The 16,214-nt window shown below is 43.6% G+C and overlaps 1 protein-coding gene across 2 annotated transcripts in view; it reads left to right on the top strand.

Moving 5' to 3' along the window:
- Positions 1 to 16,214, top strand: part of PBX3 (PBX homeobox 3) — a 201,479-nt gene that overhangs the window by 169,825 nt on the left and 15,440 nt on the right. For both annotated transcript variants that reach the window (XM_084798857.1, XM_084798856.1), the window contains exon 5: positions 1,447 to 1,582. In XM_084798857.1, coding sequence (XP_084654983.1) covers positions 1,447 to 1,582 — 136 coding nt within the window. The remainder of the gene's footprint in view (positions 1 to 1,446; positions 1,583 to 16,214) is intronic.

The following is a 16,214-nucleotide window of genomic DNA, read 5'->3' as shown; positions in this document are numbered from 1 at the left end:
TCACCTCCAGCTTGACCAGTGATGCCGGGTCTTCAGTGGTCCCTGAGTTTCCTTCTGTGCCCTTTTCCAGCTGTTCTAAGTGGCAGAATGGCCTTTAAGAACATGGAAACTGTGGTACAAGCCTACAGTCTCAGCTCCCAGGAGGCAGCTTGGTCTACATAGCAAGCGCTACGCCAGCCAAGGCTACATAGTGAGATCCTGACTCAAAAAGCAAACAAATCAAAAATGCATGAAAAGTGGGACCAGTGAGAGGGCCTACTGGATCAAAATTCCCGATGCCAAGGTTGATAGCTTGAGTCTGAGTCCTGGACCCTACATGGTGGAAGGAGAGCGCCAACTCCCACATGTGTGCCTCCACACGTGCACATCTGAGGACTTTTATAAAAATACAGGAGAACAGCTGAGCGTGGTGGCACACACCCGTAATCCCAGGACTTGGGAGGCAGAGGCAGATGCATCTCTGTGAGTTTGAGGCCAGTCTGGTCTACAAAGTGAGTCAAAGTAGCCAGGGCTCTGTTACACAGAGATCCTGTCTGGGGTAGGGAGGGGGGACCCAACAGAAAAACTTTAAACCTCAACAGTTTTCAGTTGTACTAAGACTAAAAGTGGAATAAGCTTGTGGAGTCCACACCCTGTGCCATCTGGCCCGGCCTCTCCCTCCAGATCATCTCCTGTGCTCCCTGACTTTTCTGAGCCCCAACTTCTTTTAGCCCTTAAGAGACCATTTCCTCTGCCCATTCCTGTTTGCCTCTGCTCTTCATCTAAGCCCTGTACATTTCCAGATCTCAGATTGATTTCCTCCAGGAAACCTTTCCTGGTCTGTAGCCGTGTCCTGCTTCCCTGTTACACACTGTCATTTCACCTCACACTTTTCCTTCATGACACTTTGTATGGTCACTGTGATGCAAACCTACTGATTTCTGTGTTCTTTCAGGATTGGAGGGGCTGAGATAGGTTGAAACGATGTAGCCCTGGCTATCCTGGAGCTCATTATGTAGACCAGGCTGGCCTCAGACACACAGAGATCCCCTGCCCCTGTTGGGATTAAAAGCAGTGGGCCACCACCACCCAGCCCGTGTTCCTATTTTAATATCTTTATACCCCTTTTCTAACCTGTGGGTACCTGTAAGTTGTTTAGAGCATGTCTGTTCCATTCCCCATGGGTCTTTGTTTAAGACCTAGAATATATTAAGTTTTGAGTAAGCTTTTTTTTTTTTTTTTTTACAAAGAGCAAGGTAAATTGTGCTTCACTTTCTTATACTTTTCTTCATGATGCTATATCTTAGACAGGGCTGGGCCATGGTTCAGAGGCTGCCTGGAGTCATACATAGCCTCACAGGGATGAATTGGAAACCCACTGTCTTTCACACTGTACTAGTTAATTGTCCCTTTGGTTAACTCTGATGATAACTGCGACTCAATTTTTCCTCCCTGCTTTTGTCATAGACGGAAAAGGCGAAACTTCAGTAAACAGGCCACAGAAATCTTGAATGAATATTTTTACTCACACCTCAGCAACCCTTACCCCAGTGAAGAAGCCAAAGAGGAGCTGGCCAAGAAGTGCAGCATCACAGTGTCACAGGTGAGGGCCCCACAAGGCTGTGCTTCCCTGGGGTGCGGGATACGAGCTTCTCCAGGGCCTTGTCTGCTGTTGTAGCCAAGTGGTCATCTGCATATTTCCACAATTTAATGTGAGAATTTGAAGCTAAAGTAATTTTTTACAAACACTAACTGACAAGGGGTAAAGATGCTGCCCTCCTTCCAGCCCTCAGTGCCAATCTACTCCTGACAGGTAGGTGTGCCATGGGGAGCGGCACGGTTGATACTTCAGCCATTTCTCTGTACACATTGTATAGGCCTGGTTCCCTGACCCAGCCTGCTTCAGTACGAAACCGCTTTATTTGTTGCTGAAAAGAAATTAATCAAACTCTTGGATGAAAGCCTAGAGGAGTTCACAGAGCCAGGTGTGGGTAGCCACGCTGTGACGTTGCAACCCTCTAGCTTTCTTTGCATTCTGCCTTGTTACTCAAGGTTCAATCGTAGGTTGAGATACTAATACAGTCTTCCTCAGGGCTAGAGAGCTGGCTCAGCAGCTGAGAGCACTGGCTGCTCTTTCAGAGGGTTCAGTTCCCAGCACCCACAGGCAGCTCACAACCATCTGTTAACTCCAGTCCCAGGGCATCCAGTGCCCTCTTCTGGTCTGCATGGAACCAAGCGGGGACGTGGCACATAGACATGTATCCAAGCAAAACACTCATACATACAGATTAATTAATCAATTAATCGTGTAAAGCTGGGCATTCCTCCTTTATCCATTGAAGTGCAGTGCATGTGTGTCAACAGGTGTAGACTTGTTAGCATTACAGTACTGTGTTATGTCAGGTGTTATAGGTGCTGTGGAGATGATTTCAGTCGACAGGAGGGTGTGTGGAGGTGGGATACAGACACTAAGCCGTTTGTGGAACTTGAGCATCCCCCTGGGGGATTCTGGAGCACAGCTTGCTGTAGAGCCTGAAGGATGGCAGTAAATATCTAACTGAAATGAATGAAACTTTACTCAAATGCTCACATTTTTTTATAGGTTGCCATGTAAACAATGCTTCTTTTGGGAGTGGTAATGTAAGCACCAGTCCTGACCATGTGAAGCTTAAAGAAAAGCTAACTCTACCAAAGGTTTAGTGTTCAATAGGGGCCAAATGATCAGAATTCTACAATATACTCCAGCTACATGCTTAGTATATTATTCTGTATCTTAGTTCCTGTCCCACTGCTGTGAGCAGATTCACGACCGAGGCAACTCTTATAAAAGAAAGCATTTACTTGAGGGCTTGCTTACAGTTTTAGAGGGGCAGTCCGTGATGACTGTTGCAGGAAGCAGACAGGCGTGCTACTAACTGAGAGCTTTGTGTTCTCATCCATTAGTGGGGGAGGGGGAGCTGGGTGTGGCTTTTGAAACCTCAAAACCTTTGAGAATACAGTTCCACCAACTGGGGACCACACACTCAAACGTGGGCCTATGGGGGCCGTTCTCATCCAGACCCCCACGCCTGCTGTATTATATATATTCCTCATATACACTTGAACTACAGACAAAAAATACCCCTTCGGAATCCAATGACTGTCTTATGTGATTGAGTTTACACTGATTTTGTTTTGTTGTTGTTTGTTTGTTTGTTTGTTTGTTTTTTGAGACAGGGTCTCATTGTGTAGCCCTGGCTGACCTAGAACTAACTGACTAAGATTGGCCTGCCTTTGCCTCCACATCTCCACTTCTGACCCTCGCCTGATTTTTAAAAAACTTTTGTTTTAATATTGTTTCCAGAACAACTTTGACTTGTAATTAGGATTTCATTCAAAGCTTAACTTCCTTCGCTTATTAAATTGTGGTATATTTTCATTCCTGCCAAGTTTCTTTTTAAAATATTTTATTTAGTGTGTTTACAGGCACAGGTGTGCTATCATGTGTACAAACGAGAGGATGGCTTTCAGGAGTTGGTTCTCTGCTTCCTCCTGGATTATAGGGATAGAACTTGAGTCTTCAGGATTGCCAGTTTCAAATGGGTTGTAATTGATTTGGATTGCTGGGTAAAAGTTATATTAATAGAAACTGCCTCTGTCCAGACTGTGTAGCACTGACTGCCACTTGAAATGCTGAATATAATGTGCTAGGTTCTAGGAAAGAGCAAACCAAAAGTGTTTGGGTTTGAGTTGGACTTTCTGAGCCTTAGGTGTTTGAGTTGCTCATCTTATTGTTCTGACCAAAAACCTGATAAGGGCAACAAAAGGGAGGAAGGGCTTGTTCAGACCACGATTTGAGGATACAGTCCGTCATGGCAAGGAGGCATGGCGGTGGCCGTGTGGCTGCAGGTGTGCTGTGTTCACAGTCAGGAAGCAGAACTGAACTTTGATCCCCATTGTGTCTTGTTCCTTTTTATTTAGTTTGGGACCCCAGGCCTGGGTTAATGCAGTCCCTTTCAAGGTGGGCTTTACTTCTTCATTAAACCTCTCTGGAAATGACCTCACAGACAGTCCCAGGGTGTGACTTACGGGTGACTCTAAACCCAGCCAGGCTAGGCATAAATATTAAGCAGCACAGTGCATGTCCCCAACTGTAACGGAAGCGCTCCTGTGCTGATCAGCTGACAGGTCCACTTTGCTGCCTGAACGTTGTAGGTCTTTACAGGTGTTTCTCTGCTCCCACTCTTGGTTTTTAACCTTTAAACAATATACTTGGCACAAGGGAATAGCATTCATTGTATCCTTTTCAAGAGCTCTGTAATCCAGGTGTTTTGATAGTTTTAGTATATAACAATTAGATGGAGTTTTAGGACATATTTGGAATATACTTATGGAATTAACAATAAAAGGTTTCCTTCTGACTGCTCTGTCAGGAGATTTCACTTCTAAAGATGACTTAGAACACATGTAACAAGTGTTTTAAAACATTGTTTCATGCATCCATTTGCATTTGTTTCTATGCTTTGGGAAGCACTGAAACACCATTTCTCAGTGTGGCCTGGACAGGTTGGAACTTGCTGTTGCCTTTTGCCCACACCTCCACGTGGGGATTTCAGTCATGCCTCATCACATCTGACTTTTTTAAAATCATGTATTTGTTTATGTGTGTGAGGGGGTGTGGGTGTGCAGTATGCAATGGCACACGCATTGAGTCAGTTCTTTCCACCACGTAGGTTCTAGAAACCAAACTAAGGTCATCAGGCTTGGCAGCAGGTACCTTGATCTACTGAACCATTTGCCAGTTCATACCGGGCTTTTGTGTGTCCTGTCTTTATTTGAAATTTGGCCTTGCTGTCTTGCCTAGGATACCCTCAAGCTTGTGTGTACAATGGTCTGCATGTTTCCATCTTCCTATGAGTCGGGCCTGGGGGCATCCACCCTCACACCTCACCACACCATTTATTTTCTAGAGTTTATGTTTTGAAATCTTCCTAACAATTTTTGAGAAAAGGTTGAAGAGACAGAAATAACATAGACAAGAGCTGCTCACTTGTCTCTGGCATGCTTCCTGATCATGTCTCATCCAACATAGACTTTCAATGGGTGTGTCCATTTAAATTGTGACAGCTTTCTGAATTCACCTACTTCCTGTCTAAAAAAGTAACTTCCCAGGCTGGACGTGGTGGTGCACGCCTTTAATCCCAGTACTCAGGAGGCAAAGGCAGGTGGATAGCTGTGAGTTTGAGGGCAGCTTGGTCTACAAAGTGAGTCCAGGACAGCCAAGGCTGACACAGAGAAACCCTGTCTTGGTTAAAAAAAAAAAAAAAAAAAGTAACTTCCCTGCAAACCCCTCTCATAGTATCTCTGAAGTGGATGAAATAGTTATTCTGTTTAAAAAAAAGAAAAACATTGATTTCTGTCCTTATAACTTTTAGTTCAAATTCATGAGAAGCAAAAGCAAATAATCTAAAGGTTTTCTTAATTTTATATGGATGTTTTGCCTGTATGTGTGTCTATGTGCCATGTGCATGCCTGGTACCCACACAGGCCAGAAGAGGCCATCAGATTCCCCTGAACCTAGAGTTACAAACAGACCGTGTAGGTGCTGAGAGTCAAACCCGAGTCCTCTGGAAGAACACCTAGTGCTCTTAACCACTGAGCCGTCCCTCTAGACCTTAGCAAAGAGTGTTTTAGTCTGGCAGTCTAAGTACAATAAATATAATCAGAGATTATATAAATCTACCTTAAAATACTGAAAACAGATGACAAGAACAATACAATTTATTGTTTGTTTGGCTTTTTGTTTTTTTTTGTTTGTTTGTTTTTCAAGACAGGGTTCTCTGTGTGGCATTGGCCTCCTAGAACTCTCTCTGTAGATCAGGCTGACCTCAAACTCACAGTGATCTGCCTGCCTCTGCCTTCCTGAATCCTGGGATTAAGTGTCTGTGTCACCACACCTGGCCTAACAATACAATTTTTGATAACACAAATAAAACTGAAATTGCATTATTATTGTTTCAAATACTTTAATAATTAAGAATCAGTAGGAAGTCCAGCGATGGTGACGCACACCTTTGATCCCAGCACTTGGAAGACAAAGGCAGGTGGATCTCTGAGTTTGAGGCCAGCCTGGCCTACATAGTGAGTTCTAAGACAGCCAAGGCTACACAAATCTTGTCTTGAAAAATCAAAAAGAAAAAGAAAAAGAAACAATAGGAGCCACCCACATTCGCAACCCCAGCATACAAGAAACCCTTTAAATTAATAAAGAAGAGGCAATGCAGTCTCCATACCTGCCCAGAGACAACCAACTTGCAAAGTAGGGGAAGACCTCAATGACGCATAGAGTATACAACTGGTCAGTTAGATGAAAATATCCCCATTCTCAATAGCAACCAGGAAAATGTAATTGAAAAACTACAATGAACTAGCATTTTACACTTCCTAGATTGACAAAAAATCAAGTTGAATCATGCCTAGGGTTCTAAGCCTTTGTGCAGCCGCAGGAGCCCTGTTTCTTTCTGGGGGACAGGTTATTGTATTGTGGAAGTACCTGAAAACTTGAAGTAGACAGTTGCTCATTTGCCTGAGAAGATGGCTAAACATAGTGATTCCCACAGTGGTACACCCCACAGTAGTGGGAGGATGGATTTTAATGTGCATCGATTCCACTGTGGCCTAGAAACATCATGTCAAGTGAAAATGCAAATTGCAGATCATACATACTGTATGGCCATCCTCCGTGAAGTCGGGTGGGGACATGTGTGGTCAAATTCAATGAGAACGCGAGACTGACAAAAGGAAGAATTGGAAATGGAATCAGGAAGGAATATTTAGTGCATTCAGTGCAATTAATAATGTATGTTTCCATTCGAAGTAGGAGTTTACAGGGACTGACTTAATTATCATTCATTATAAACCTACATGTGAGTTTTAAAAGGCAGATATGGTAGAATACACTGTAGTCCTAGCACTCGGAAAGCAGAGGCAGGGGGATCTCTGAGTTACAGGCCAACCTGGTCTATAGAGTAAGACCTTGTCTTAAAAAAAAAAAATTAAGTCAAGGAAGTCTTTGTCAGCTCAACTGATACTTGGCCTTACCTAATAGAAATATTAACAGATATTTGCCAAAAAAATTCATACTGGAATGTCCGTGGCAGTGGTAGTCATTAAAGACAAGACACGATGCAAATATCCACAATGGGGAAATCAGTGGGGTTTATTTATGCATAATTGGACTGTGATTCGGCAGTGAAAATGAACTATCGCTCTGTGTATCTGCATAATGCCAGAGGCTCATGTTAGCATTTGTAACAGACTTAGAAACAGGCACGTTACCCTTAGGTGCGGGAAGTAAGGGCAGAAGTTCCCCTTTGGGGGAGGACGGAGTGGTCGGGGAAGGAATGCTTCCTGTTCTGAGGGTTGGGTTCCGGGTGTGTTCATGGTATGACAGTCCATGGACTCTATACTCAGAATGCAAGCCTCTTTTTGTATGTGTATTTTTCACGTCACCCAAAGTTTATGTGCACTGTGACAGCAAGCCTGCTCTTGAGATTCCATAAGCTTTTGTAGGAAACCATAACAAGAGATAAATGAAGGGGATAGCAAGTTAGGAGACGGTAGGTGCTGTGGAGAAAGGCAGATGGTGGAGAGCCTGGGGTCAGGGATGCTCTGCTCCGTGGTGAGGGGAAGAAAGGGCTTTGTAGCAGCCTGCACGCGCTGCTGGTGAGGAGCGCTTCAGCACAGGACACAGCCTGGGACGCCTGGGGTGGAAGCAGCCTGAGCAGAGGGGGAGTAGAAGAAGCCTCTGAAGACGCCATGGTGTCCAGGTGGCTGCTAGGCAATAGGACTGCAGCCTTTACCCCAAGTCAGGTGAGAGACAGAGCAGCGGCACTACTACCTGTGTTCTAGCAGGATTGCCACAGTGGCCGACTGAAAACAGATCGTAGGGTGAGTGGAAGCTAACAGCAGCCGTAGTAACCCAGGCAGATGGTAGTGGCTCAGACCAGAGCGTCAGTGCAGAGGGGATTCTGCATGTGAGCGTACAGCCAGCAGGGCTGCTGATGAGAGGAGGTGACGGAGAGCCTGGTGTGGCTGACATTTTTATCCTGAGCAACAGGGGTATAGAGCTGCTATTAAGAACAGTGCGGAAAGATTTGGGAGAGAGGTTTCAGAGAAAAGAGTACGAATTTCTTCTTGAACATACTAAGTTTATCTATGCCATAGCTCTCAGAGCTCACGTGTGAAAACCTAAGTGGACAGGAGAGTGGAGATAAAGGCCATGGCAGTCCTCCATTAATTCACCATGGTGTGCTGTAAATGCAGGTCCTCAGGGTAGAGTTGAGCTGTACCAGAACGGAGCCTCCCATTCTGTGGCTCAGCTCAACAACGGAGAAGCTGGAGTTCCCTTTCACACCGTAACCACCGGAAGAGTCACAAAAGCTGTTATTGTGAATTTCACATGCACCGAGACTCATACTTAAGTTGTCACATATTCTTAATTAGTGGAGCGAATATTAACATACTTTTACTTTTGGAGTAGAGCTAACTTGCATGGATTATTCAAGTTACTAAGACACAAAGCCTCCATTGTTCTCCTGATTCTGACTTTGAGTCTGTCTTCTCAGTTAGGTGTTTTTAGAATGAAAAATGTTAACTTATAGTTCATTGCTGCAGTACTGAAAAGACTGTCACAAAAAATTTTTTTAATTTTTTTTTATCAGAAGAGAACCAGAAATAGTAGAGGTTGTGACATTAGATTCATTTCTTCATTCATGCCGTTAACATATTCCAGAGCCTTTAAAGCTGGTGCACAGGACCTGTCTGTTAACAGTCCAGCCCAGACAACGTTGACCTGCCCCTTACAGATCTGAGTGATTTGACAAGGACTATTTCAGGCCTTCCTGAGTGGTGGAATTAGGGTAGAGATGCTCACTATAAAGAAAAAAAGTGGATTGTTAATTTTTTTTTTCCCCTGCCAGTGGCAGTGTGGTTCCTGCCTCCCAGGGCCCAGGCGAGAGTCTGGCTCCTGTGTATACACTGGGCTCTTGGAAGGGCTGCATCCTTCCCCTGAGCCGTTCTGAAGAAGCTAAGCTAGTTAGTAGTCTGAGGCCTCTTACTCATTAAACTACTTACTCCAAAGCAGTGAATATTCAGTAAGCTAATTAAAATTTGTAAGTAAGATTTCCTTATTAAAAAAAAAATCTATTAAAACAAGAAGAAGCCCGTTAAAGTAATTATTAGAGCAGGGGAAAAAAGATGACTATCAAATTACCATATCTGTTTCAGCTGTCCATAAAGGCCCTTTCAGTTGCTTTGGCAGCAGACACCAGCAGAAATGGATTTCGGCTGTAAGTGTGCCGGAGATAGACCAGAAGCAGCTTGGAGGAAAATGGCTGCTATTGTGTTGCGGAGGTTCTTTCACACTGTTGTAAAAGATGACAGACCCTCTGTTGTAAAAGCTCCTGTTTGGCATCCTAGTGGAGTTGATGCTGTCATTAAACAATGTGTGAAGAATAAAAGAGCCAGATGTAAAAATCTGAGAGTCCTTTGAGTGGGTTGTAACACCTAGTGCAGACCAGGGACGCCTGCTTGATCTGAGGAGCGGGGCTGTCTACCATGGATGGGGCAGTGATTAGCCTGCTCTTAAGGATTAAGGAATGTCAAGTATGCATATTTCAGACTGGGCTTTCCTGATGGAATCTCTACCACTCCTCTTGTGATACCCAGACCTACGAACAGAAGACTGTGCTATTCTCATGCTAGGCTTAAGTGGTTTTAAATTTTCCTATCTGAAAGGAGGTCCTCATGTGACTGTGGACCTTCCAGCTTTGCCTCCTTCGCTTTTCCCGTCCTTTCCTTCTGTGTAAATGTGTATTCCCTGCAGTCCCTCTGCATCCTGTCTCTCATCACTGCGCCTCACCTTTCTAGTGCCTCACTTCTGTGAGGCTTGTCAGGGCAGTAGGCTAATCTGCAAGTCAGGGTCCCAGCAGAAAACAGATGGCATGCTCAAAATAGAATAATGTGAGACAATTTTAATAAAGTGACTATTTATAAAACTGTGGGCAGAATGTAGGGAAACAATGGATGGTGTTGGCAGTTGGTTCTGTTGCTGCCTCTTAGCCCCAAGAGATACAGGAAGGGCTGCCAGAACCTAGGAAGGATGTTACATGGAAAAACCAGGAGAGCCCTGAGAAGAGGCAGGGTGCCAGGGGAGTAGAAGCTGTGGCCTCCTTTTCCTCCCTTTCTCTCATCTCCTTCCAGCCTGCAGCAATCCGCACGCCTGCGGCAGAGGGCAGCCTCAGGGCCCACAGCAGGGTGGGGAGCACAAGGAGAGTGATCAGAAAATAGATGGTGTAGCCCAAGGGCAGAGACACAGATCAGTACAGGATGCGTGCCCAGGCCCCCGGCATCCCTCTGTAGATTCTACGATGCGCCCTCCCAGAAGCCTTCTCTAAAAGTGCCCTTGACTGCCTTTTTCTTTTCTATTGGCTGTTTCTCTGTCCCAACTCTGCCCAGACACACTGTGAGGAGAGGCTTGCCTCCTGCTAGTAACACCAGGAGAGGCCCTGGAGATGGACAGATGTCACAGAGGGAGACTGGGGAGAATGGCATTCTAAGCAAAGAAAACGCCATCCACAGGAGGCTGATCTGACAGAGCCAGTTTTCTCCTATGGAGCTGCTGCTCGAAGAATCAAGGTTGCAGACTCCAAGTCTCAGACTAGCTTGGCCCTTAATCCCAGCTCCTTCCTGTTGTATTGTCTTTGTGGCCTTGAGTGCATCTTTGCACCTCTACTTTCTGCATATGTACGATTTGGCTAGAAATAGAAGGTTGGGTGCTTTGGTGAGAAAATACGTGAAAAGCACCTATAGGTGGCCATCAGAGTCAGAAGGTGTAAGTAGCAAGTTTGTGTGTGTTTCTCTTGTGATGTTTTCTACCCACAAGACCATGGAAAATGGTGTGCTGACTTCTGCTCCTTCAGAGCTAGCTTTCCTGGATAACCAGTTCATTCCTTCCCTTGCACATTTACATAGCTCCTTTTCCTCCACAGCTCTTATCATAATTAATTCTAAGTACTGAATGGTGTTCACTTAGAGATGGCAAACTCCATGTTAGTCGGACTGGTTGTCTTTTTTTGGTTGGTTGGTTGGTTGGTTTTTGTTATTTTGTTTTTGTTCTTCATTTAAGTTTTTTCTTCTTTCTTTTTTTGAGACAGGGTTTCTCTGTGTAGCCCTGGCTATCCTAGACTCACTTTGTAGACCAGGCTGGCCTCGAACTCACAGAGTTCCTGCTTCTGCCTCCTGAGTGCTGGGATTAAAAGTGTGCGCCACCACCTGGCAGAACTGGTTGTCTTATTCAGTGCTATATTCTTAATGCCTAACAGCATCCAACCCAGACATGACATGTTTGCTAAGTAAGTGACTGAAGATGGTAGGACATGATGTTGGAAAACCAAAATTGAGCCTGACTTGGGAGAGCCTACATTTGTGAGGTTGAATGGTTTAAATGTCTTATTTGTGTCTATTAATTAACCTAATATCATTCAACTAACAACTTTAGAGTCATTCGTTTTATATCATGAATGCCACAGAGATCCTGCCTTTATGGAGCTCACATCCCAATTAGGAAAGATGAGTTATATGTATATGCCTATATACTCACATACATGAACACATATGGATTTATACATAAATGTATGTAGTATGACCTATATTGATACAGTTCATGTAATTGCTATATGAGCAATTATATGAGATATCATATAACATTATTAGTATCAAATGAAAAGATTAATATTATTAGGCTATTTGCGTATAATCTTACTTAGTATTAAGTACTACCCCATAGAATAAGGAGAGGTATTCTGAAGAGATACATGATTAAGTTTGTGAAAAATAATCCTAGCACCAGCAGTACATATATTTAAATGCAATAAATGAATGCTTTGCAAATCTTACGGCAGATTCCAAACCCCAAAGTTATGAAGAACTGTTGTTTCAACAGAATAAATAAATAGTAATCCACACTAAACAGTCAAAACAAAGGCATCCAGAGGGAAAATAAGATTGTGCTTTAACAGCAACAGTCATCCCGTCCACTAACTTAACTGAATAATAAAGCTGTGACGGGGAGGGTCGGCATTGTCAAACAGATGATTTAACGGAAATGCCAGGGGAGAATTCCATATCTGCCAAAAATGTCTTTTGATAATAAGTCAAATAAAGACATTTTATCAAAAATGGAAAGAATTTGTCTCTCTTTCTCTTTAAATGTGTGTGTGTGTGTGTGTGTGTGATGTGTGTGTGTGTCTTCATAGAGAAATAAAAAGATTGCAGACATGATGGAGGGTGTAGGAAATGGTAAGCGGAGGGTAGCTGTGTGGGTTTGAATCAGAGTCTATTGCATAAGGGTACTAATGTCCTACTTTGTTCATAGTAGTCATAGAATTAAAATATATGATGATAATGCCTTATAAATGATGAAGGGGGATATTTTTAAGGATTGTGCCTTTTCTGGGAAAATACCAATTTATAAAATGCCAGTTAATGTTAAACTTTAGTAATCAAGAATGTTAAATCTTTAGTCACGTTAAGGGTGCTAAAGGGCTATTTAATTTTCAAATAAATACCAAATAAATATATAGTAAAAGCTAAAGAGGGGTAAAAGCGGGAGGGAGATACAGAGTAAGTAAAACAGATTAGAAATACTTATGGATGATAGGAGTCCCAAGTACATAAATAGTCATAGTAACATCAGATAGTCTAAGTAAGTTGACTAAGTCTAACATAGTCAAATGGGATATAAAATGAAAATGATGTATTTTCTAAGAGACATGCTTAAAATATAAGGGCATGGGAAAACCAAGAATAGTAACCTAAAAAATATATAGCAGGTAAGCAATAACCAACAGAAAGCAATACCAGATTTAAAATACCTCAAGACTAAATAATGTGATAGCAACTCTACATTTGTGAGCATCCAGTAACATCAACTCAGAATTACAAAGCAACTCAATAATTTCAAAGAAAAGGTAAAATCCAAAGCTCACAGCAGGAGAATTCCGTATCTTTTTGTTACTGAGCAGCAGATAGACACACATGCACATTTTAGCACAACACAAAGCAGTGCTTACCAAGCATTAGAGTGCGCAGGAATGATCTGGAGACCTGTCAGAATCCAGATTTCAGGACCCTGGGTCTCTAAGTTCTGAACCTAAGGGTCTGCAGTGGTTCTGACCCCTCGTAGACCCTAGATTTATGGTGATGTTGGTGGTTCTGGAACATTTTAAATACAGATTTGAACATAAAACACTATATCCAACAGTTGCTGAATATATATTTTTAATATTTGCACAGCATTTTAGATGTTAGCTATATATTCTAAGTTAGTGATACATTTTATTTTTCTATTATTTGTTTGTTTTTTGTTTGTTTAGGTTTTGGGGAGGGACAGGGACAGGGTAGCCCAGTCTGACCTTGAGCTTTCTGTGCAACGTAATCTTCTTATCTCCACCTCCTGAGTGCCAGAATAACAGTCAAGTTCTACGGCATGCGGCTCCTTAATACTTTTTAAACAAGTTAAGGCAGGGTGTTCTTTTTGGCGACAGTGGAATTACAGTAGACATCAGTAATAAAAAGATACTAAAATTTTTTCATATGTCTGGAATTTAATCAATATCTTTAATAGCCCCTGGGTCAATGAAGAATCCATGGTGGAAATTTGAAAATATTTTAATTAAATGATAATGGAAATACAGTATATCAAAATTTCACTGGCTTCTCCTAAGGCCGTCCTTAGAAATAAATGTATAAATTTAAATACCCATGAATATAGAATATGTGTGCATTGAAGTATGCTGTGTGTGTATATATTTTGTGCTTATATACGCACAGATGGCTGGAGGTAAGCAGTAGGGAACCATCTCAGCATAGTAAGGGGCACTAATACGAGACCAAGAAGAGTAGAAAGGAGGAAGCAGTAAAAACAAACGCCCAGATGACCATAATTGCAGAGAACTAGCCTACACCCCAGCAAAGCCGAACACAGCTTCTTTGAAAAATCTGCCTTGTGGGGCTGGAGAGATGGCTCAGAGCACACACTGTTCTTGCAGAGGACCTGAGCTCAGTTCCCGGTACCCACATGCTGCCATTCACAATGGCCTGTAGCTCTACCTCCTGCTCTGGGGCATCTGATGCCTTTTGCCTCCACATCCACAAACCCACACAGAGACACACAAACTTCAGTAAACACTTGTGTCCAGGATTTTAGTGTCAACGTGAGTCGTGTGTTTATGGATTTCTCAGTAGAAATGGGAGCCTCAAGGGAAGGTGAGTGGATGGGCCTGTGTTTCTGAGCTCAGCCCAGCCAGTTCTGCTTGTGTGCTCCCTTACTTGCTAGCTGTATGTCTCGAAAGGTTATTAAGATTCTTTATGTTTTTGTTTTCTTATTTATAAAATAGGGAAAATAATAAAACCTACCTCATTTGACTGTTGGGAGGATTGCTAGCCACATAGAGTGCTTAGCGTGACCCTTGGCACTTAGGAAGCTGTTGTTAACACTTACACTTGCTATTACAAGAGTAGGATGTGCAGCGACCAACAGAGTGCGGGTGAGGGTAAGGCGACATGCCGGAGGTCAGAGCGATGAGAGGAGGGGCTGCTTTGGGGAGCACAGTGCCTGCCCAGCGCTCATGAGGTGTGTGGGATGAATAGTCCGGCTGGAGATGAGTCCAAAAGCAAGATCACTGGTAAAGCCTGTCAGTGGCGAGTGTGTGATTTGCACTGGCAGATCTCAGAGCCCAGGGTGGAAAGAGGTTAAAGGACTGATGGTTTTCCTAACTGGGACTGTGTCAGGTGACAATAGAAGAGCAAAGGAGGGACATTCTAGAGTGGTAATTTTCTTTTTCCCTGTGTCTCATTCAACTTGTTAAACTATCGCCCTGCAGATACGCCAGCTCCTAGCCAAAACTCATCTCAGTTACTCATAGCCCATAATAGACAGTGTCAGTGCCCTTTCAGATCATATATTTTGAGAAATCTGTACTCCAACTGTAGATCCGCGTGCAGTCAGTATAGCAAAGTGCAGAAGACTTTCTGACCAAGCTGCCCACCGTTTAGTAGTGCCAGGACCTGGAACAGGCTGTGTAATCGAGTCGAGCTCTGTCTGTGAGCTAGGAGTGGCCACAGGTCTTTGTGAGAGTCTGTGCATCCATGGAGTGCAGAGTGCACAGCACAGGCTAGGGTGGCGTGGGTGCCCGGTCACTGCTGCTTTAGCGTCCATTCAGCCAGCATTTGGGGGTTCACAGAGGAAACAGGAGCTAGAGTTCTGACCTCCAACAAATCAGTGTGCTAACTCCAGCCCCCAGCCCCCGAGTTCTCACAGACTCCACAAAGTTGGGGTCCAGGGTGAGGAAGGAATCCATCTGTTCTCAGTCTCCCACAGACCTAGTTAGTCTTTACTCTTCAGGTGCATGTGATGTGGCCTGGTGAGTGTATTCATGTATTTTCAAGGGCAGGATTCCTTTTGAGGCCAGGAGTCCCCTTTTTAAATGAAGTCAGTCAGGGGCCAGGAGATTGAGGTGTGGGGGAGGCCCTTGGTTGACCTCTTACATTGTAAGAAATAATAATAAAGAGAAGGAAAGAAAGCCAACAACATGTTTCTGGATTTTTCAAAAGAAACTGGCACGCATGTGCTAGACAGTGGTGCTGGAATAAACAAGGCCTGGCTAAGACTTTTATATAGGACTGAATAAAATTTTATGTTTTTATTTACTGGCATTAGATTTATATGAAACGTCTCAGGGTAAAAATCTGCCCTGTTATTATTTAGAATACCCTTGGGCTGGACTCTGGGATACTGTGTTTCCTGGTGACAGTTCCACCGTCTAGCACACTAGTGAGAGCTGCTCTGTAGCTGCCACAGCCCTGCTGGGAGATGCAGTGGCTTCTCTGGAGCCTAGGAAGGAAGGCATGGCATGTTTACCTAACCTACTTTTATTTTTAGAAGTAGGAGAAATGACTTTATTTGAGGGAGGGGAAGAGAAGGAATCTTAAAGGACGCGCCATCTGCGGAAGCTGCTCTTAGCATGTGTTTTGGGAAGATGAGCGGTGTCATCCTCTGTGTGCCGTAGCCGTGAGGCTGACAGTTTATAGACTCTCAGATGAGACTCTTTGTGAATGTCACAAGTGGTTATCAGTCTATCATACATAGAGGAGAGCTGTGAGGGTGCCAGCACGTTATGGCAATACAAGTTTCA

Source organism: Acomys minous (genome assembly GCF_964271855.1).
Source record: "Acomys minous genome assembly, chromosome: 10".
In the NCBI taxonomy this organism is placed as follows: Eukaryota; Metazoa; Chordata; class Mammalia; order Rodentia; family Muridae; genus Acomys; species Acomys minous.
The sequence above is the reverse complement of the archived record's forward strand: the minus strand, read 5'-3'. Positions and strand labels throughout refer to the sequence as shown.